We start from the raw sequence: 23,718 nt of genomic DNA on the forward strand, positions 1-23,718 counted from the left end.
TGTTTTTAAAATGTACAGTTTTTGCATAAGCATCTTCAGCAAGATCCCATCATCGATCGTCACTAGTTTGGTTAAGATCTAACCTTTCATCGCAAAGTTATAAGAGTTTGTTGTTGTAGCGAAATACCAGACGTCATATTGTCTGCCGTCAACAGGGGGCGATGTTTTCTAAATGTACAGTTTTTGCATAGACATCTTTAGCAAGGGCCCATCATCAATTGTCACTTGTTTAGTTAATATCTGACCTTCCATGGCAAAGTTATAAGAGATTGTTTTGTGTTACGAGGAATCGTGATTTTCGCCAACTTTGCCGCCCTTCTTCTTGTTAGCCGTGATACTTAATGAAAAGATTTTGATACCTTTGGATCCTCAACTTGTCCACAGTGACCTCACAAAGTTTGAAGGTGATCCCATTAAAGCTCTTTGACAAGTGCGTTCACATACCATTGGTGCTAAATGGCCAAAATCTGCTAAAAATGTACTTTCAATCCAAGATGGCGGCTTTCCTGTTCGTTTCAGAGCTTAGGCTGCTTTGAATTTTTTGACCGTCCCGACCTAAGGAACGCGTGAGTACCAAGTTTAGTGCATGTATATTAAACGTGCTCCTCAGGAGGACAAGTTTTACGGGTTGTAAGAGTTTTGCCTTTTGTTGTGAGAAATATGAATGAACGCCAACTTTGGCGCCCCCTATCTCGAAAACCATGGGACATTTTGAAAAACTTTTAATAACTTTAGATCCTCAACTTGTCCACAGTGACCTCACAAAGTTTAAAGGTGATCGCACAAAAGCTCTATGACAAGTTAGTTCACATACCATTGGTGCGAAATGGCCAAAATCTCCCAAAAATTTACTTTCAATCCAAGATGGCGGCTTTCCTGTTCGCTTTAGAGCTTCGGCTACGCTGACTTTTTTGACCGTCTGGACCTAAGGAACGCGTGAGTACCAAGTTTCATGCATGTACATTCAACGTGATCCTCAGGAGGACAAGTTTTACGGGTTGTAAGAGTTTTGCCTTTTGTTGTGAGAAATATGAATGAACGCCAACTTTGGCGCCCCCTATCTCGAAAACCATGCGACATTTTGAAAAACTTTTAATAACTTTAGATCCTCAACTTGTCCACAGTGACCTCACAAAGTTTAAAGGTGATCGCACAAAAGCTGTAGGACTAGTTCATTCAAATACCAGGCGTCATAGTGTCTGCTGTCACCAGGGGGCGCTGTTTTTGAAAGTGAATATTTTCATATAGGCGTCTTCAGGTCTGGACTATCATCAATCCAAGCAAGTTTGGTTCAGATCGGACTCGGATTCGTAAAGTTGTAGCAGTTTGTTTTTTGTCACAAATATCTGACTTTGCAGTGTTGCTGTGGCAACACCGTTGAACGATTTGTTATCATATTAAGCACGCATCATCGAACATGTGTTTTAAATGTTTTCCCAATTTTTGAGTTTGATACGATTAACTCTGTAAAAGTTATAACCGAAATTGTTTTTTTTTGTATATTTTGTTACCACAAGGAGGCACTGTGCTCAAAATTTACGTGTTTTTCACAGACTTCTTCAGCAATGGTCCATCATCAACCCTAGGTAATTTGGTTGGGATGTGACCTTCTATCGCAAAGTTATAAGAGTTTTGTTGCCTGTGGCGAAACATTAAAATGTTCACCAACTTTGCCGCCCCTTACTCTTACGCCATAATACCTATTGAAAAGATTTTGATACCTTTGGATCCTCAACTTGTCCAAAGTGACCTCACCAAGTTTGAAGGTGATCCCATGAAAGATCTAGGACAAATCTGTTCAAATATCATTGGTGTGAAATGGCCAAAATCAGCAAAGCATTTACTTTCAATCCAAGATGGCGGCTTTCCTGTTCGTTTTAGAGCATAGGCTACGCTGACTTTTTTGACCGGCCCGACCTAAGGAACACGTGTACCAAGTTTCGTGCATGTACATTAAACGTGCTCCTCAGGACCACAAGTTTTAGGGGGTGGAGCAGGTTTTTGGCCCGTCCACTTTCACCAGGGGGCGCTGATTTTGACTTGAAATATTTTCACATAGGTTTGTTCAGGGCCAGACTATCAACAATCCTAGCAAGTTTGGCTCAGATTAGACCAGGATTGGCAAAGTTGTGACAGTTTTTTTTTTTTTGTATTTTCTACCACCACCAGGAGGCGCTGTTTTCAAAATGTATTGTTTTCGGCAATATAGTCGCCTTCAGCAACTACCCATTATCAATCATAGGAAGTTTGGTTGGGATTGGATCTTCCATCGCAAAGTTATAAGAGTTTCGCTTTTTGTTGTGAAAAATAGGAATTTACACCCACTTTGGCGCCCCCTATCTCGTACACCATGAGACATTTTAAAAAACTTTTGATAACTTAAGTTCCTCAACTGGTTCACAGTGACCTGACCAAGTTTAAAGGTGATCGCACAAGAACTCTAGGATTAATTCATTCAAATACCAGAGGTCATATCGTCTCCGTCACCAGGGGGTGCTGTTTTTGAAAGTGAATATTTTCATATAGACGTCTTCAGGGCCGGACTATCATCAATCCTAGCAAGTTTGGTTCAGATTGGACTAGGATTCGCAAAGTTGTAGCAGTTTGTTTTTTTGTCGCAAAAATCCAACTTCGCATCATTACCATGGCAACATCATGTAACGATACGCCATCATATTGAGCATGCATAGTCTACCTTGTGTTTAGAGTCCTTTAACCAATTTTGAGTTTGATACAATAATTTCTGTAAAAGTTATTCCCGAAATTGTAAAAGTAACTTTTTTTTTTAGATGTTCTGCCACCACCAGGAGGCGATGTTTACAAACTTGACAGTTTTTGCATGGCATCTTCAGCAAGGGCCCATCATCAATCACCACAAGTTTGGTTAAGATCGGACCTTCCATCGCAAAGTTATAAGAGTTTTGTTGTGCGTTGCGAGAAATTGGTAATTTACTCCAAATTTGGCGCCCCCTATCTTGAAAACCATGATACTTATTAGAAACCTTTCAATGACTTAAGCTCCTCAACTTGTCCACAGTGACCTCACCAAGTTTGAAGGTGATCCCATGTAAGCTCTGGGACAAGTTCGTTCAAATACCGATGGTGCGTAATGGCCAAAATCGCCTCTGTTTTGGCGTGCAATCCAAGATGGTGGCCTTCCTGTAGTATTCACAGGGAAGTCGTCATCGACTTTTTTGACCGTCCCCACCTCATGAACGTGTGTGCCAAGTTTCGTTCATGTACGGTAAACCCAAGAGCAGATGACCTAATAGAAGTTTTTTGCGTCAGTTTTTAGCCCCGCCCACTTTCATTTTTTGACGCACATTCCCCGAACCAATAATATACGTAATTTTACACCAGGTCTGATGGGGTTGCAAAATTTGGTGAGTTTTGGGGCATGGGAAAGGCCTCAAAAACGCGATTCATTTGGAGGAATAATAATAATAACTAGTACCGCAAGCGGTAATCAACGGGTTCGAGCTTGACGGCTCGCGAGTCCCCGTGCGTCCACGTCGCAGCGCGAGTCCTCTTCCTCATCTTCCGTTCATTCACCGCTTGTGGTACTGGTTATTTTCAGCTGCATCCCCGCGCAATGTCAGGCGTGTCCTTTAAAATGGCCGTCTTCCTGTTGGGTGAAAGGCGTGTCCGTAAACGTGTTTAGGGAAGGTACCTTGACTTACATAATAAGTTTCGTGTGGATCGGAGAATGTCAGACATTACTTCCTGTTTCGGGAGTTGTACTTCCTGTAAGGAGGTCATCCTTTACAGACATGTTCAGGGCCGGTCTGAGGTCTGAGGTCCAACAGTGTGATTTTGTCTATAAGTTGTTATTTTTGTGAAAAACAACTGATGGTATCAGAATTGAAGCTGAATTTTAGAAATAACTAGTTATTTTTGTGATAGAACATCTGATGGTATAAGAATTTAGGGTGCATTTTCTCTTTTTTCCCTCTGTTACTTTTTCTCTCTTCCCATTTTCCCTGTTTTTTTTTTCCTTGGCCCCTCTTGCAGTACCTTTTGCCCCATCTTTCCCTTTCAGAGCAGCATGAGAAACTGTAAATGTTAGATTTGATAGATTTGTAGGCAAATGCCTCCATCATGTGGCGAACAAAGGTTACTGCACTGACGAACCACTCAGTAGAGTAGATCCTGTGCAGTGTTCTTATGTCAACACCGTTGAACGATTTGTTATCATATTCAGCAAGCATCATCTACCATGTGTTTTACATGTTTTCATTCATTTTGAGTATGATACAATGAAATTTGTTAAAGTTATAAGGGAAATTGTGAACTTGTATTTTATGTTACCACCAGAAGGCGCTGTTTTCAAAATGTACAGTTTTTGCACAAGCATCTTCAGCAAGATCCCATCATCGATCGTCACGAGTTTGGTTAAGATCTGACCTTCCATCGCAAAGTTATAAGAGTTTGTTGTTGTAGCGAAATACCAGACGTCATATTGTCTGCCGTCAACAGGGGGCACTGTTTTTGAAAGTGAATATTTTCATACAGGCATCTTCAGGGATTGACTATCATCAATCCTAGCAAGTTTGGTTCAGATTGGAATAGCATCCGCAAAGTGGTAGCAGTTTGTTTTTTGTCGCAAATATCTGACTTTGCAGTGTTGTCATTGCAACACTGTTGAACAATTTGTTATCATATTAGGCACGCATCATCTACCATGTGTTTTGAATGTTTTCCCAAATTTTGAGTTTGATACAAGGAAATTTGTTAAAGTTATAAGGGAAATTGTGAACTTGTACTTTCTGTTACCACCAGGTGGCGCTGTTTCCAAAATTTACAGTTTTTGCATAGGCATCTTTAGCAAAAGCCTATCATCTATCATCACAAGTTTGGTTAAGATCTGACCTTCAATCGCAAAGTTATAAGAGTTTGTTGTGTGTTGCGAAATACCAGACTTCCTAGTGTTTGCCACCACCAGGAGGCGATGTTTTCAAAATTTACAGTTTTTGCATAGACATCTTTAGCAAGGGCCCATCATCGATTGTCACTTGTTTGGTTAATATCTGACCTTCCATGGCAAAGTTATGAGAGATTGTTTTGTGTTGCGAGGAATCGTGATTTTCGCCAACTTTGCCGCCCTTCTTCTTGTTCGCCGTGATACTTGATGAAAAGATTTTGATACCTTTGGATCCTCAACTTGTCCACAGTGACCTCAGCAAGTTTGAAGGTGATCCCATTAAAGCTCTATGACAAGTGCGTTCACATACCATTGGTGCGAAATGGCCAAAATCTGCAAAAAATGTACTTTCAATCCAAGATGGCGGCTTTCCTGTTCGTTTTAGAGCTTCGGCTACGCTGACTTTTTTGACCGTCTGGACCTAAGGAACGCGTGAGTACCAAGTTCCTGCATGTACATTCAACGTGCTCCTCAGGAGGACAAGTTTTACGGGTTGTAAGAGTTTCACCTTTTGTTGTGAAAAATATGAATGAACACCAACTTTGGCGCCCCCTATCTCGTACACCGAGCGATATTTTAAAAAGCTTTCAGGAACTTATGCTCGGCAACTTGTTCACAGTGACCTCACCAACTTTCAAGGTGATCGCATAAAAACTCTAGGATTAGTTCATTCAAATATCAGGTGTCATAGTGTCTGCTGTCACCAGGGGGCGCTGTTTTTGAAAGAGAATATTTTCATATAGGCGTCTTCAGGGCCAGATTATCATCAATCAGAGCAAGTTTGGTTCAGATCGGACTCGGATTCGTAAAGTTGTAGCAGTTTGTTTTTTGTCACAAATATCTGACTTTGCAGTGTTGCTGTGGCAACACCGTTGAACGATTTGTTATCATATAAAGCACGCATAATCGACCATGTGTTTTGAATGTTTTCCCAATTTTTGAGTTTGATACGATTAACTCTGTAAAAGTTATTACCGAAATGTTTATTTTTTGGATTTTCTGTTACCACAAGGAGGCGCTGTGCTAAAAATGTACAGTTTTTCCACAGACTTCTTCAGCAAAGGTCCATCATCAACCCTAGGTAATTTGGTTGGGATGTGACCTTCTATCGCAAAGTTATAAGAGTTTTGTTGCCTGTGGCGAAACATTAAAATTTTCACCAACTTTGCCGGCCCCTTACTCTTACGCCATAATACCTATTGAAAAGATTTTGATACCTTTGGATCCTCAACTTGTCCAAAGTGACCTCACCAAGTTTGAAGGTGATCCCATGAAAGTTGTAGGACAAATCTGTTCAAATATCATTGGTGCAAAATGGCCAAAATCAGCAAAGCATTTACTTTCAATCCAAGATGGCGGCTTTCCTGTTCGTTTTAGAGCATAGGCTACGCTGACTTTTTTGACCGGCGTGACCTAAGGAACGCGTGTACCAAGTTTTGTGCATGTACATTAAACGTGCTCCTCAGGACCACAGGTTTTAGGGGGTGGAGCAGTTTTTTGGCCCGTCCACTTTCACCAGGGGGCGCTGATTTTGACTTGAAATATTTTCACATAGGTTTGTTCAGGGCCAGACTATCAACAATCCTAGCAAGTTTGGTTCAGATTGGACCAGGATTGGCAAAGTTGTAACAGTTTTTTTTTTGTAGTATTTTCTACCACCACCAGGAGGCGCTGTTTTCAAAATGTATTGTTTTCGGCAATATAGTCGCCTTCAGCAACTACCCATTATCAATCATAGGAAGTTTGGTTGGGATTGGATCTTCCATCGCAAAGTTATAAGAGTTTTGCTTTTTGTTGTGAAAAATAGGAATTTACACCCACTTTGGCGCCCCCTATCTCGTACACCATGAGACATTTTAAAAAACTTTTGATAACTTAAGCTCCTCAACTGGTTCACAGTGACCTCACCGAGTTTAAAGGTGATCGCACAAGAACTCTAGGATTAATTCCTTCAAATACCAGAGGTCATATTGTCTCCGTCACCAGGGGGTGCTGTTTTTGAAAGTGAATATTTTCATATAGACGTCTTCAGGGCTGGACTATCATCAATCCTAGCAAGTTTGGTTCAGATTGGACTAGGATTCGCAAAGTTGTAGCAGTTTGTTTTTTTGTCGCAAAAATCCGACTTTGCATCATTACCATGGCAACATCATGTAACTCTACGCCATCATATTGAGCATGCATCATCTACCTTGTGTTTTGGGTGATTTTTACCAATTTTGAGTTTGATACGATAATCTCTGTAAAAGTTATTCCCGAAATTGTAAAAGTAACTTTTTTTTTTATTTTCTGCCACCACCAGGAGGCGATGTTTACAAACTTGACAGTTTTTGCATAGGCCTCTTCAGCAAGGGCCCATCATCAATCGCCACAAGTTTGGTTAAGATCGGACCTTCTATCGCAAAGTTATAAGAGTTTTGTTGCGTGTGGCGAAAATCGTGAATTTTCACCAACTTTGACGCCCCCTTTCTCGTACGCCATGATACTTATTAAAAAGTTTTCAGGAACTTTAGATCCTCAACTTGTCCACAGTGACCTCACCAAGTTTGAACGTGATTCCATGTAAGCTCTGGGACAAGTTCGTTCAAATACCGATGGTGCGAAATGGCCAAAATCGCCTCTGTTTTGGCGTGCAATCCAAGATGGCGTCCTTCCTGTAGGATTCACAGGGAAGTTGTCATCGACTTTTTTGACCGTCCCCACCTCATGAACATGTGTGCCAAGTTTCGTTCATGTACGTTAAACCAGAGAGCAGATGACCTAATAGAAGTTTTTTGCGTCAGTCGTTAGCCCCGCCCACTTTCATTTTTTGACGTGCATTCCCCGAACCACTAATAAACGTAAATTTACACCAGGTCTGATGCAGTTGCAAAAATTGGTGAGTTTTTGGGCATGTTCAGGGCCTCGAAAACGCGATTCATTTGGCGGGCGGAAGAAGAAGAATAAGAAGAATAACTCTTACGATTACAATAGGGTTCTTGCAACCAAGTTGCTCGAACCCTAATAATCCTAGCGATTACAATAGGGTTCTTGCAACCAAGTTGCTCGAACCCTAATAATCCTTCCAGTTTCAAGAGGGTTCTTGCAACCTTGTTGCTCGAACCCTAATAATAATCCTTCCAGTTTCAATAGGGTTCTTGCAACCTTGTTGCTCGAACCCTAATAATAATAATCTTTCCAGTTTCAAGAGGGTTCTTGCAACCTTGTTGCTCGAACCCTAATGATTTCACTTTTTGGATGTGTTTTTCTATTAGTGTCTGTTTTTGTGCGCATTCAGCTGAGATAAGGCTGTTTAGTGACTTTTCTTAAAAGATATACTTCCGTACCCCCCTGTACATAAAATACCATCACTGTCACTACAGTACAATTATTAACTAGAAGTGGCCCGGTACTGTCCAGTACACAGAACTGGCACTTTTATTTGTGTACTGGCACGTTTCACAAGATGCCGGTAATCTCATTCAAACAAGTAGCTACATCTTATATTATTTTGACTGTAATCAATTTCACAATCATTCATGCCTACGATGGTCATTATTAGACCACCGTCATTCAGGTCAGTAAGAGGTTTGATAATATTCTACATATATTATTGCATTATTTGAGTTAAAGGCTCCAGAAAAAAAGAAAAAAAAACACTGAATGCTGCCATTGTGAAAGGCCAACTGTTAAGAAACCGGTACATTTGAAATTAGTTCACTTAATTTTGAGTTGTTTTGGTGCAATCTTTCATGAACAATAGTGGTATCACTCTTTCCATGTGCATTTTATTAATTTGGCACAGGACGTGGTTATCTCCCTAATTGATGTTTAGTTCACTAGACATTCAAGAAACTGGGATGATGGCATCATATTTAAGAACGAAAAAGAGAAAAACACTGATTTCATATACTGATTCACATCTTGTTTTACACTAAATACACCTTGTGTAGGAGTAACACAGGCAGTGGCAGTCACTTACGTTTCCTGACGTCTTAATTTGTGCTCATCTGAAGTGAAACAAAACCCTGAATTTTCATTAACATTAAAACAAGGCCAGACCAAAAGCTTCACTCCCAGGGCTGGAGTATGCCAGATGTAATATTATTAGATATTCATGTGGATGTTATGAATTTGATGCACAAGCCTGTTTTCTTTGTGTATTACCTTAATGACTCTGTCCTGGCAGTGCTGGATGATCTTACACAGCTCCTCTGAGACTCGAGACTCTGATGAAGGATCTGCTCAAACATCTAGTAAAAGACAATTTGTAGTTTTGTACCTAACTTTGTGACATACATGCATGTAACACCAGACAAACTGACTCATATAGGAATATCCCATGAAATAATGATAATATATGATAATGTACTACACCCAGTTCCACAGTCTGTATTGTGGCATGTCTGTAGACAACTATATCTATTTAACTGTCCACTGAGTTATCGAACCGCTAAAAGATGTTTGCCTTTAGTTCTACTGTGTTCTTGATCAATGCCACAGTCAGAACCTCATCATCCAACTATTTGACAAACTCTAGTCAAACAGGAGCTACAGTGTAGGAAAACGATCAAGAAATAAAATGAGTGTCAATAAAATGATTAGCTCTCATAGAAACTTCCCATTGTGTTAACCAGTTAACCACCACTAACCAGTCTATATTAGACTGGTAAGTCAGTAGTTGAGGTTTCACCTCTCTCATGGGGATCTGGGCCCTTTGGACAAACACTGACGGGCTGCTCACGTCAAACTGTTGCTGCAGACCCTCAAGGCTCAGGTTCACCACCTTCTCATAGCAGCTGTGCATCTTAACTGGATGGAAAGCCAGCATGGAGATCTTCTCCATGTGCTGAGGAGGAAGACAAGAAAGGAGAGGAAGAGATGCAGGCATGGACAGATTTGGGAAAGATGTATAATTGTCTCTCACAATAAATATACTACTGCAAAAGTATCACTAATGTTACACTAGACAAGTGCAAGATACAGAAAGACACTAATTTATTGAATATGATAGCAATTACTAGGTACGATATAGGATTTAAACAGTGGACAACCAAGGGAATCACAGCATGATGTGTTTTGGTGAAAGATGGACAGCTGGAGAGTTTCCAAAATATGACAGAAAAAAAGGATTTGGATAATCAGTCATGAATTCTGTGGATTCCTGCAACTTAGAGACTACTATATGAAAGAGATCAGGAGATCCTGAGAAGTGAATAGTGTGATCCAGATCATCATAATCAACGCATACAAAGAAACCACAATTAGAATTATATTGGGACTATATAAAAAATGGCTACAAAATAAAAGATGGGAATCAGAATTTAACATAAAAATTAGTGATGAAGATTGGCTAAGATTGGTATAATCTGCCAGGCATTAGCCTCATGTATGAAACAAAGTGATTTTGGAGCAGAGAGATATTTAGGTTACAAGGTCAGAGCTGCAGTGACTTTATAACAAGTACAAATGAGCATTTCATGGGTTGCACTGGCAACAGATATGACAAATGTTGGGTGGCTGGGAGATTTTCTTTTTAATCAGTCTTGAATATGTCAAAGATTACCCACAATATTAACTTTGAAGCATTGTTAGTTTTGTGTAGCATCAGATAAAGCATGTACTCCCTCCCCTCTTAATTTGAAAAGAGGACATTTGTAATATGGAAATGATTGAATATTTGGTAGTTTTGAGGAGGACTGATGCAGGACAAAAGTATTAATCTTTTATGACAACAATTCTTAGGAGTGAACATTCCTGCCATATACTCAAGTGTACGGTGAAAACAATGTTCAGTGTTCTATTGATCTATTAATAAAATGTTTTCATTTGAATTCCAATTTGACCTTACAATGAAGCAGAATCCAGTCACGTTAACTGTGCGTTGTAAGAATGGAAAAGACTGTCATGAAAAATTATAATAATTACAACAGGATACCTGCAGCAGCAGCACCAGTGAACCTCTCTGAACAGATCAGCAATGCGACCCACAGTCCTCACAACCGAAGACGCAGCCGAAACACAGCAAGCGGTTCCGCTAAGACGGATGAGAGGTCCGGGTGAGAGGACAGTGGAACTGTTCAGACAGAAAGTCTGGCTCCCGTGTAACGTCGCACACAACACCATCTCAGAGATATCTCAGAGACAGGACACTGACTGTATTTAAACACTAAACTTTCGCAAAAAACAGCTAAGCGAAAAAGAAAAAAAAGAGCATGGAACATTTACATGTGCATATATTATTATTAACTATATTTCGATTAATTTGTGTGTGTGTTTAAATACATGTGTATGTATGTATGTATTTTCAATGAGTGAAAAGACATAGTTATTAACGAACACATTTTAGCAACAACTCTTTAGCCACCTGGCCTGCTGTTTAGCTCATTATAATAATGTAAAATTTCACTTACCTCTAAATTTTTGAGCATCTTCCTGTGACATGTCAATAGCTCCCGTCTACCGCCAACTTCCCCAGTAATTCCTTGGTCAGCGACTGATGCTGCAACCAGAGCCGGATTAACGCAAAGGCAAACTAGGCACGTGCCTAGGGCCCGATTGGCAAGGGGACAATCAAAACCTGAAAATGACTCGGTCCGCGTTTCAAGACGATTTACACTCCTCGTCCTGATGACGCAACGCTGTCAGGGCGCACTGAGGACAGTCTGCTCCGATCGACAGTCGCGCTGGGGGCAGGCGGGCGGGAGAAGCCGCAGCGAGTGCACATGTCCGCGGCGAGGTCCGGGCGGTGGTTCACTGTAAACCACCTTCGCCCCGAGCCCTTCCAAGCCGGTCGCGGCTTACAGGGAGTCTGCACTCCAGTCATGCAGAAAGATTCTGTGAACAAATCTTTTTTAACCCTCTGCATTCTTCGTGCTTTTGGATTTTTTTGTGTATATCTTTGGCTGTGTTGCTGTAAATTGCTTGAAATTTGGTGTAGCTGAAGTTAATTTTTATGTAATATAAATCTACCACTGTCAGGGAATATCAATATTTTTCATTATCATATAACAATCAATATCTGAAGCTAAAATGATTTGGGTGTATTTTAGGGATATCATAGTATGGTGTGAATGTGGGTTTAGGAATGAATGTGTGTGTGTGTGTGTGTGTGTATGTATGTGCAACTCCAGACACATCTTGTTCTCACATCAAGTTCAACTTGACATGATACACAGGCACCTACACCTACAAAGAGGCTCATACACACATTCACTCCTTTGAGTAAAAAAAACAAACAGGCATCTTGAGGGACTTCAAAGACTTGCCCTCTACGTGAACCCAAACAAAAGTCTGGTTTTGTTTACACAGGTGCAATTACAGGTAAACACAATGTTTCACTTTGTTTGGGGCTCAATTCATCCTGACTGTCAAAGACACAGCCTCAGATGCTGAAGACCTCGACCTCATCAACCATCAGTCACAATGTACTGATTATATATTAATTATATATCAAAACAAACCCCAAGCTTATCACATTATAGTGATTACATGTAAAATAATTACATCAAATCAAGCATAAGGTAGATGTATAGTATGGCTTGTGTAATCATCCGTTTTAAGTATAAAATTAATTCATATATTAGTAGTATTGAGTACTTTTACTGTATACTTATTGAGAAATCCTGGGTCAAATTTCCCTTCTTTTTTTTTACACTTGCACAATGATAACAATGTTCTTCTTGGTGCCAGTGATTTTATTGTGCAAGAAACACTGTGAATCTGTGAATATAGTAGAAAAGACGTTCATGAATAACCATCCATAATCTGTGTGGCACTGTCTTTAGTGTCAACTTCCAGTGGCAGTCACTCATTCATCGTCCTCACGCTGACACCTACTGGCGAGAAACGGTATTGTTACTTGAGTTTTTCCTGTTTTTTTGTTTTTTTTTACAGATGACACAAGGCCTTTGAAATGATATAAGCAAGAAAAATAATGGGGGGCATACTTCATATACTAGTAGTATGAAATACTTTTACTGTATATGTTATGGAGGAATATGGGGTAAAACTTCACTTTTTGCAACAAATAACAGGGTAATCATTTTTTTGGCTATCAGGCAACTGTAATTTCTCAGTATTGTTTTGTCAGCTGCCTAAATTATGTCAAATCCGATTAATGCTGTGCTATTTATTTAAATCAAGTCTCTAACACAACAAAGTGTGTAATAAATGAGGGTTAGGGTTATTACATGAAAGCCAGTGCATCTGAATACTTTTCAGATGCACTGATTTGATTACACTGAAATGATTTTCTTCACACATTTTGAATTTGAAAATGCTCAGTGGGACCAGAGGAAGTGGACCTGAGGTGTTGCCAAGGGGGAAGTAATCCTCACAGCAGGCTCCCTGCTAAGTGAAATTCGTTTTAGTGTTGGGGATACAACTGCTCAAATGGATCAGATACATGAAACTGTGTGAGAATTCCAAGCATCAACAAACCGTTGGATTCCGATGCTGGCAGCTCAGGTTTGACACACAGTATCGAACTGTGGTGTCCTCCATATCAAGAAGCTCTTGGTCCACCAGGTGAACCAAGGCGGCCTTCAGTGGAAGTGTTGTTCACTTCCTGTGGTTCTGTAAAAATGCAGAGCAGAAGGGAATAAAAAAAAGTTTTCTGTTGCTTTTAGGTTTCAAGCCCAGTCAATGGAACACATTTTAGGAAATATTAATGTTATTCCAAGATTATCCTTTACTTTTCACATGCTATATAACTCAGAAAAAATGCAGATAATTTCATGACCACTGTCTGATATAATCTAGTAACATGTATCAATATAGACACACAGGCGCTATATACACAACCACCCAGACACTCCACTCTCCAAGTACTGAAAAATACATACCCACACACACATCACATATGGTGTTGAGAGAAATAATGTTTAGAAACACTTTTAAATACCCTTGTTAATGCTGTCTGTGTATCCTGTTTTTCTTGCACATACGGTGAGAGACAAAATTATCCTCCATGGTCCACCCTCACTTGGTCCACAAAGGCCATAGGTCACAACAGCATTCCTGCTTAAGCAATGAAAAGGGAAATAATAAATAAAAAGACATTAACCGGCTCATTCTGTCATGAGGCTGTGTCTCAAATTCCACATCCTATCACAAGTTAATAAGACATATTTCATATATGCGGGGGTAGAGTGGCATGGTCGTAATGGTGGCAAGTTTGACTCCGCCCCTGGCTGATTGTACTCAATTCCATTGTTAGTCGCTTTGGATAAAAGTGTCTGCTAAATTACATGTTATGGAATATTTTAATGGATTCATCAACTGGCCGCTGCTTCACAATATGTATCCTTTCATTTATAAGACCACCTAAATACATAAAATACAAATACAATACAAATACAATACAAATACAATACAAATACAATACAAATACAATACAAATACAATACAAATACAATACAAACAATAGAAGAGAAGAGATGGAAACAACCATAAGAGAAGGTTTTTTTTACATTGTTTTACATTGTCTACTGAAGAGGAACTAAGACCATAAACCCTTTAGAACAATGTTTGCAGGGCATCAGACCAACATTTTACAAGGAGCACACTTGTAACTGAACATTTTAGGAGAGCAAGCAAAACATTTAGGGGTGCACACCTTAAATTGACTTGTAAAGCAAATATTCATTTTTCCTCTAATTTTCACTGTATTACTGATCAATACTTTGATAATAATTGCAGAAATTGTTTAGAATTCTAAGTGAATTATATTGTGCACTTGTTTGTTGAACAATAAGATAGCATAAGAGACATTAAGTGTACAGAAAATACAATCACTGTCATTACAGTACAATTATTAACTAGTGCTTGAAGTGGCCCGGTACATTCCAGTACACAGAACTTTTATTTTTGTACTGGGACTTTTCACAAAATGCCGGTAATCTCTTGAGATTATCAATCCAATTCATGATTATGGTCCAGAGCAATAATGTCTCAGGGTACACTATGTGACCTGTTCCTTAAATTTAGAGTTTTTATTTTCTATCTAATCTCTAGCTGGAAGATGACCGCTGTGGCGACCATCATCATGCTTCAAAAGCATGAGTTAGCTCATCCACACACTCATACTTTCTGATATAATAAAAATAAACATGGAGCTGGCAAGTTGAGGCTTGAAAATATCAGAGGACCATGCAGAGAAGGGATTAAGCTGTCCAGTACCCTGGAATATTTTACTATTTATTCTCTGAAGCTCTGCCAGACCAGGGTAAGAGCCAGTAGAGATTAGAACTGATGCTTCAATTTGGTTAGCTGTCACTCTTATTGGTAAATAATTGAATTAACCCCCATGAAAATATGATGCTGTATGTCATCATAAATTATTTTGACTGTAATCAATTTTACAATCATTCATGCCTATGGTGGTCATAATTAGAGGTTTGATAATATTCTTCATATATTATTGAATTATTTTGTCAACATGAGGAGTTAAAGGCTCCAGGAAAAAAAAAAACACTGAATGCTGCCATTGGGAAAGAACAACTTGTTAAGAAACCGATAAAGATCCGAAAACAGCCTTATCTCAGAGTATTTCGCACACAAACAGGCACCGATAGAAAAACACATCCCAACAGTGAAATCATTGCAAAATCAAACACTGATGGTACAAAAATAATTGTTTTGAGATGTTAACTTCATTTGTGAGGTTTATATTATGTGACAGTAGAAAAATGAAAAAAGTCACTGAACAGCCTTATCTCAGCTGAATGCGCACACAAACAGACACTAATAGAAAAACACATCCCAACAGTGAAATCATTGCAAAATCAAACACTGATGGTACAGAAGTATATCTTTTAAGATGTTAACTTCATTTGTGAGGTTTATATTATGTGACAGTAGAAAAATGAAAAAAGTCACGAAACAGCCTTATCTCAGCTGAATGCGCACACAAAGAGACACTAATAGAAAAACACATCCCAACAGTGAAATTATTGCAAAATCAAACACTGAGGGTAAAAGTATAACTTTTAAGATGTTAACTTCATTTGTGAGTTTATGTTATGGGACAGTAGAAAAATGAAAAAAAAAAGCACGAAACAGGCGTATCAGCTGAATGCGCACACAAAAAGACCGAATAGAAAAACACATCCCAACAGTGAAATCATTGCAAAATCAAACACTGATGGTACAGAACTACATGCTTTAAGATGTTAACTTCATTTGTGAGGTTTATGTTACGAGACAGTAGAAAAATGAAATAGTCACTGTGGCAGTGGGGCTTGGTTAGAGCGACGGCTGCTGGAGGAAAGGAAGGAGTGGCTCAGCCGGTGATCAGACAGCTGGACAGAATCAGGTAATTAGTCAGCTATATAAGCATGTTTGTAACCTGGTTCTGGTCTCTTGCAGTAGGCTGGGGCCTCACACGGACACACAGAGAGAGAGAGAGAGACGGAGAGACACCGAGACACACAGAGACACAGAGACACAGAGAGTCAGAACAGCGCAGCGCAGGAGAGCGCTGACACACCAGCCACAGCTGACTTATTATGTTTTGTTTGGTTGATTATTTTCAGTTACAATAAACCGGTATATTTGCTCCCTCAACGCCGCCTCCTCGTCCTTCCCGAACCCCAGTGAGTGGGAAAAGCTCACAGTGGCGCCTGAATAGGGACACATGGAAGGACAATCTCCGCTGTCGCTGGCCCTTCAGCACCTCGCTGCGATGCAGGAGAGCACCATCACGCTGCAGCAGCAGCAGTCCCAGCTCCTCGCGGACATGGCGGCGTCACAGCGGGACGATCGTGCTCTCCTGCGGGAGCTGCTGCAACGCCCGGCTGCCCACGGCGCCGACCCGGAGCCCGGTCGAGGACGGTCTCCGCCCGTCGCCCTGCAGCGGATGACCGCGGAAGATGACCCGGAGGCATACCTGGACATCTTCGAGGGCACGGCGGAGGCGTGTGGGTGGCCGGAGGAGGAGAGAGCGCTTCGGCTTCTTCCCCTGCTCACTGGCGTGGCGCAGCTGGCCGCGCACAGCCTGCCGGCGGCGGCGCGCCACGACTACACACAGCTGAGGAGAGTCATCCTGGACCGGCTGGGCAGTACGTCGGAGGGACACCGGCGGCGGTTCAGGGGGCTCTCCTTTGAAGAAGCCGGGCGCCCCTTTGCATACGCGCAGCAGCTCCTGGACGCAGCGAGGCGCTGGCTCCAGCCGGGGACCCACTCCGCTGAGGACGTCGTTGGACAGGTGGCGCTGGAGCAGTTCATCGCTGGGTTACCATCGTCCACAGCCAATTGGGTCCAGTGCCACCGCCCGGCCAACATCGAGGCAGCGATCGTCCTCGCGGAGGACCATCTCTCTCTTCCCCGGCGGAGCATGAGGGAGGAGACCAGGCCAGCGACGATCCCTGCCAGCCGTCCCACTCCAGCCCCGAGGAGGAGGTTCCCAGCAGCATCGGCTCCTACACCACACCCACGCACACACACACACACACACACACAGCCGGAGCATGCATCGCTCCGGTCGTCTAATTACCCTCTGCCGTCTTTCCCTCAGGGCCCAGCCTACGTGTCTGATCACCTGGCACCCCGGGGGGCTCCTCAGACGCCAGGGCAGGTGTGCTGGCGGTGTGGGCAACCCGGCCACATCAGAGCGGAGTGCCCGCTCATGGAAGTGGGGCAAGTGGTTCGGGTTGCCGGGCCGCCGGCCCCCTCCCCCGGTTTGGAAGGGACGTACCGTATACCGGTATGTATACAAGGGGGTACACATCAAGCTCTGCTGGATTCTGGTTGTGAACAGACCATGATCCATCAGCGCTTGGTTCGACCGGGGGCATTGTTAGAGGCATCGTGGGTGAGGGTGAGGTGTGTGCATGGGGATATTCACGATTATCCGGTGGTGGCCCTGGAAATTTGTTTTAAAGGGAAAAAACATAGAGTAAAGGCTGGAGTTAGTACTCGCCTCACGCACCCTCTAATTTTGGGAACAAACTGGCCGGGGTTTACGAGCTTAGCAGGGGAAACCATGAGGGTGCGGTCACGTAAGGCAGGGAAATGTGAGTTATGTGCTGTCCTTAGTGGTGAGGCGGAGGTGCCGCATCCCGACGCTGCTGGGGGGGGGCACAGATGGCGCCCATGGAAGATTTTCCCCTAGCACAGTCTCGGGATGAGACCCTCCGCCACGCCTTTGACCAAGTGATGGAAATTGATGGTTGTCCGGTTCACCCTAACACAGCACTCTCTCACCCCTACTTTGTTGTCGTTAAAGACCGTTTATACAGAGTGAGTCGTGACACTCGAACAGGGGAAGAGCTCTCCCAGTTGTTAGTCCCAAAAAGCCGCCGAGAAACGATTTTCCAGGCGGCTCACCACAACCCCATGGCGGGTCACCTCGGATATGATAAGACACTGAACCGGATCATGGCCCGATTTTACTGGCCGGGCATTCGGGCGGATGTAAGTCGGTGGTGTGCATCCTGCCGCGAATGTCAATTAGTCAACCCTCCGGCCACCCCAAAAGCGCCCTTGCGCCCATTACCATTAATGGAGGTCCCTTTTGATAGGCTTGCCATGGACCTCATCGGGCCATTAGACCGGAGCGCACGGGGATATCGCTTTGTGTTAGTTCTAGTGGACTATGCAACACGATATCCCGAGGCAGTACCCTTGCGCAACATCTCGGCGAAGAGTGTTGCACAGGCACTGTTTCAGGTCATCTCCCGAGTTGGGATCCCGAAAGAGATCCTGACTGACCAGGGCACATCGTTTATGTCACGTACACTACGCGAGCTATACGAATTACTGGGCGTCCGTTCAATCCGGACTAGTGTGTACCATCCCCAGACTGATGGCCTGGTGGAGCGGTTTAACAAAACGCTAAAGAACATGATTCGTAAGTTCGTACACGAGGATAGTCGTAATTGGGATAAATGGTTGGACCCTCTGTTGTTTGCAGTGCGGGAGGTGCCCCAGGCCTCCACGGGTTTTTCGCCCTTTGAACTCCTGTTCGGCAGGAAACCTCGGGGTGTCTTGGACCTGGTTAAGGAAAACTGGGAGGCGGGTCCAAGCACCAGTAAAAATGAGGTACAGCACGTACTGGACCTGCGAGCAAAACTCCATTCACTGGGTCAGTTATCACGGCAGAATTTGCTCCAGGCCCAGGAACGTCAACAGCGGCTGTACAACAGAGGGGCTAAACTTAGACAGTTTTCACCGGGAGATAAAGTGCTTCTATTGCTGCCATCGTCTAGCTCCAAATTACTCGCCAAGTGGCAAGGGCCCTTTGTGGTCACACGACGAGTGGGGGATGTTGACTATGAGGTTGTGCGTTCTGACAGGGGTGGAGCAACACAGATTTACCACCTTAACCTCCTCAAAGCCTGGAGGGAGGTGGCGTCTGTTTCTCTGGCCACCACGGTGATTGAGAGAGATGAGCTGGGACCGGAGGTGAATAAATTAAACAGGTCGGCGCCGGTCCCCGTTGACGATCATCTCTCGCCGGGCCAGAGAGCAGACGTGGCCTCGTTGCAGCGGCAGTTTGCCGACGTGTTCTCTCCCCTGCCTTGACGCACAAACCTCATACACCACCACATAGAAACTTCCCCGGGTGTGACAGTGCGTTCACGACCCTATCGCCTGCCGGAACATAAGAGGAAAACTGTTCAGGCAGAACTTCAGGCTATGTTAGAGATGGGAGTAATAGAAGAGGCCAACAGTGACTGGTGTTGCCCCATTGTTCTTGTTCGCAAGTCTGATGGGTCAATACGGTTCTGTGTGGACTACCGTAGAGTCAACGAGGTGTCCAAATTCGATGCCTATCCAATGCCCCGGGTCGACGAACTCCTGGATCGGCTGGGCACGGCTCGCTTTTTTACGACACTGGATTTGACCAAGGGCTACTGGCAGATTCCCTTGTCGCTAGAGTCCAGGGGAAAAACGGCCTTCTCCACTCCGTATGGTTTGTACCAATTTGTAACGCTTCCATTTGGGTTGTTCGGGGCCCCAGCCACGTTCCAGCGCCTCATGGACCGGGTGCTGCGGCCTCACTCTGCATATGCTGCGGCCTACTTGGATGATGTCATCATTCATAGTGAGACCTGGGAGCAGCATATGCAGCAGGTGGGAGCAGTGCTGGAGTCCCTGAGGAGGGCGGGGCTCACGGCCAATCCAGGGAAGTGTGCAGTTGGACGGAGGGAGGTACGGTATTTGGGGTACCACTTGGGGGAGGGCAGGTGCGGCCACAGATACAAAAGACCGCAGCGGTTGCAGCCTGCCCAAGACCCAAGACCAAAAAAGAGGTTAGGAGGTTTCTGGGGCTGGCCGGTTACTATAGGAGGTTCATCCCGGCCTTCTCGGAGCTGACCAGCCCCCTAACCGACCTGACCCGAAAAGGTGCCTCAGATCCGGTCCAGTGGACAGAGCCGTGTCAGCTGGCGTTTGAGAGGGTTAAGCAAGCCCTCTGTGGGGAGCCACTTTTATACACACCTAACTTTTCTCTCCCTTTCATCCTGCAGACCGACGCCTCGAACAGCGGGCTGGGGGCCGTTTTGTCCCAGGAGGTGGAGGGGGTCGACCGCCCCGTACTGTACATTAGCCGGAAGCTAGCTCAGCGGGAGGTGAGCTACAGTACAGTGGAGAAAGAGTGCCTCGCCATACGGTGGGCGATCGGTGCCCTCCGCTACTATCTCCTGGGGCGCCCATTCACCCTCTGGTCGGACCATGCCCCGCTCCAATGGCTCCACTGCATGAAAGATGCCAACGCGCGGATCACTCGCTGGTATCTGGCTTTACAGCCTTTCCGGTTCAAGGTGATCCATAGGCCGGGGAACCGCATGGCCGTGGCCGACTTTCTCTCCCGCTCTGCGGGGGGGGGGGCTTGCGGCCGGCGGGGTCCCGGCCTAAGTCGGGCGGTGGGGGTATGTGGCAGTGGTGCTTGGTTAGAGCGACGGCTGCTGGAGGAAAGGAAGGAGTGGCTCAGCCGGTGAACAGACAGCTTTATAAGCATGTTTGTAACCTGGTTCTGGTCTCTTGCAGTAGGCTGGGGCCTCACACGGACACACAGAGAGAGAGAGAGAGACGGAGAGACACCGAGACACACAGAGACACAGAGAGTCAGAACAGCGCAGCGCAGGAGAGCGCTGACACACCAGCCACAGCTGACTTATTATGTTTTGTTTGGTTGATTATTTTCAGTTACAATAAACCGGTATATTTGCTCCCTCAACGCCGCCTCCTCGTCCTTCCCGAACCCCAGTGAGTGGGAAAAGCTCACAGTCACTAAACAGCCTTATCTCAGCTGAATGCGCACACAAACTGACACTAATATAAAAACACATCCAAACAGTGAAATCATTGAAAAATCAAACACTGAGGGTATATAACTATATCTTATGAGATGTTGACTTTGTTTGTTTGGTTTATGTTATGGGACAGTAGAAAAATTTAAAAAATCAGAAAACAGCCGTATCCCTGCTGAATACGCACAAAAACAGACACAAATAGAAAAACACATTCAAACAGTGAAATCATTGCAAAATCAAACACTGAGGTTACAGAAGTATATCTTATTAGATTTAAACTTTGTTGTGAGGTTTATGTTATGGGACAGTAAAAAATCAATAAAATGAAGAAACAACGTATCCCACTGAATGCGCACAAAACAGACACAAATAGAAAAAACACATCCAAACAGTGAAATCATTTCAAAATCAAACAATGAAGGTATATAACTATATCTTATGAGATGTTGACTTTGTTTGTGAGGTTTATGTTATGGGACAGTAGAAAAATGAAAAAAGTCACTAAACAGCCTTATCTCCACTGAATGCGCACACAAACAGACACTAATATAAAAACACATCCCAACAGTGAAATCATTGCAAAATCAAACACTGACCGTAAAGAAGTATATCTTATAAGATGTTAGCTTCATTTGTGAGGTTTATGTTATGGGACAGTAGAAAAATGAAAAAAGTCACTAAACAGCCTTATCTCAGCTGAATGCGCACACAAACAGACACTAATAGAAAAACACCTCCCAACAGTGAAATCATTGCAGAATCAAACACTGAGGGTACAGAAGTATATCTTATGAGATGTTGACTTTGTTTGTTAGGTTTATGTTATGGGACAGTAGAAAAATTTAAAAAATCAGAAAACAGCCGTATCCCTGCTGAATGCGCACAAAAACAGACACAAATAGATAAACACATCCAAACAGTGAAATCATTGCAAAATCAAACACTGAGGGTACAGAAGTATATCTTATAAGATTTTAACTTTATTTGTGAGGTTTATGTTATGGGACAGTAGAAAAATGAAAAAAATGAGAAAACAGCCGTATCCCTGCTGAATGCGCCCGAAAACAGACACAAATAGAAAAACACATTCAAACAGTGAAATCATTGCAAAATCAAACACTGAGGGTACAGAAGTATATGTAATAAGATTTTAACTTTATTTGTGAGGTTTATGTTATGGGACAGTAGAAGAATGAAAAAAAATCAGAAAACAGCCGTATCCCTGCTGAATGTGCACAAAAACAGACACAGATAGAAAAACACATCCAAACAGTGAAATCATTGCAAAATCAAACACTGAGGGTATATAACTATATCTTATAAGATTTTAACTTTATTTGTGAGGTTTATGTTATGGGACAGTAGAAAAATAAAAAAAATGAGAAAACAGCCGTATCCCTGCTGAATGCGCACAAAAACAGGCACAAATAGTAAAACACATCCAAACGATGAAATCATTGCAAAATCAAACACTGAAGGTATATAACTCTATCTTATGAGATGTTAACTTTATTTGTGAGTTTTATGTTATGGGACAGTAGAAAAATGATTAAAATACCTTCGATCAGCCTTAGTCACTACTACACATACTGAAAAATCAGACCCCTGGCTCAATGCCTTTATTAATTATTGAAGTAAAGACAGTTTCCCGCCTTTTTTACGTTTGAATTTTACAGACTGTCCTTTTGGCCGCTACACGGTGACCTTTGGCCCTACAGACCACATATTCGGAACAGAGGATCCTCCAGAGCCACTAAACAATAATCTGAAAAAAATATGAATAAAGTCCTCTAGAAAAATATTTGGTGCAATTTCAGCCTGACCTTTTGACTTTTCCGAAGGTTGCACAGGTCTGACACTCGGGCACCCGAGATCAGCCATAGTCCCTGATAAACATACGGAAAAATCAGACTCCTGGCTCAATGCCTTTAGGAATATTGCAAAATACACACCCGAACGGCTGACCTTTGACCTTTTTGAAGGTTGCACAGGTCTGACACTCGGCACCCTGGATTAGCCTTAGTACCTGATACACATACAGAAAAATTAGACTCCTGGCTCAATGCCTTTAGGAATTATTACAAAAAACACAGCCGAAAGGCTGACCTTTGACCTTTACAAAGGTTACACAGGTCTGCTTCGGCACCCGAGTTAACCTTAGTACCTGATACATCTGGAAAAATCAGACTCCTGACTCAATGCGTTTAGGAATTATTACAAAAAACACACCCGAACGGCTGACCTTGACCTTTCCCAAAGTTGCACAGGTCTGAAACTAAGCAGCCTCGATCAGTCTTAGGTCCCTGATACACATACGGAAAATCAGACTCCTGGCTTAATGCCTTTAGGAATTATTACAAAAAACACACCCGGACGGCTGACCTTTGACCTCTCCGAAGGTTTCACAGGTCTGAAACTTGGCACCCTGGATCAGCCAGAAAATCAGACTCCTGGCTCAATGCCTTTAGGAATTATTACAAAAAACACACCCAAACGGCTGACCTTTGACCTATCTGAAGGTCAAAGGTAGAAAAACACATTTAAACAGTGAAATCATTG

At 42.9% G+C, this 23,718-nt stretch overlaps 2 protein-coding genes across 2 annotated transcripts; one reads left to right on the forward strand and one right to left on the reverse strand.

Annotated features, from left to right (window-relative positions):
• Positions 1–9,032: 9,032 nt before the first annotated feature.
• Positions 9,033–11,431, reverse strand: LOC122760009 (protein Niban 2-like). The gene is made up of 3 exons (XM_044015055.1): positions 11,314–11,431; positions 9,594–9,749; positions 9,033–9,153 (listed from the first exon to the last, which is right to left on the reverse strand). The coding sequence occupies exons 1-3, from the start codon at positions 11,329–11,331 to the stop codon at positions 9,064–9,066; spliced, it is 264 nt and encodes an 87-aa protein (XP_043870990.1). The 5' UTR covers positions 11,332–11,431; the 3' UTR covers positions 9,033–9,063.
• A 5,029-nt stretch (positions 11,432–16,460) lies between these two features.
• LOC122760008 lies at positions 16,461–20,775 on the forward strand (the record flags this gene model as incomplete). The annotated part of the gene is made up of 2 exons (XM_044015054.1): positions 16,461–17,606; positions 20,374–20,775. Coding segments are annotated over exons 1-2 (1,470 nt in total), but the record flags the coding sequence as incomplete, so codon positions are not given.
• Positions 20,776–23,718: the final 2,943 nt, after the last annotated feature.

This window comes from Solea senegalensis, unplaced genomic scaffold, assembly GCF_019176455.1.
Source record: "Solea senegalensis isolate Sse05_10M unplaced genomic scaffold, IFAPA_SoseM_1 scf7180000012805, whole genome shotgun sequence".
Lineage (NCBI taxonomy): Eukaryota > Metazoa > Chordata > Actinopteri > Pleuronectiformes > Soleidae > Solea > Solea senegalensis.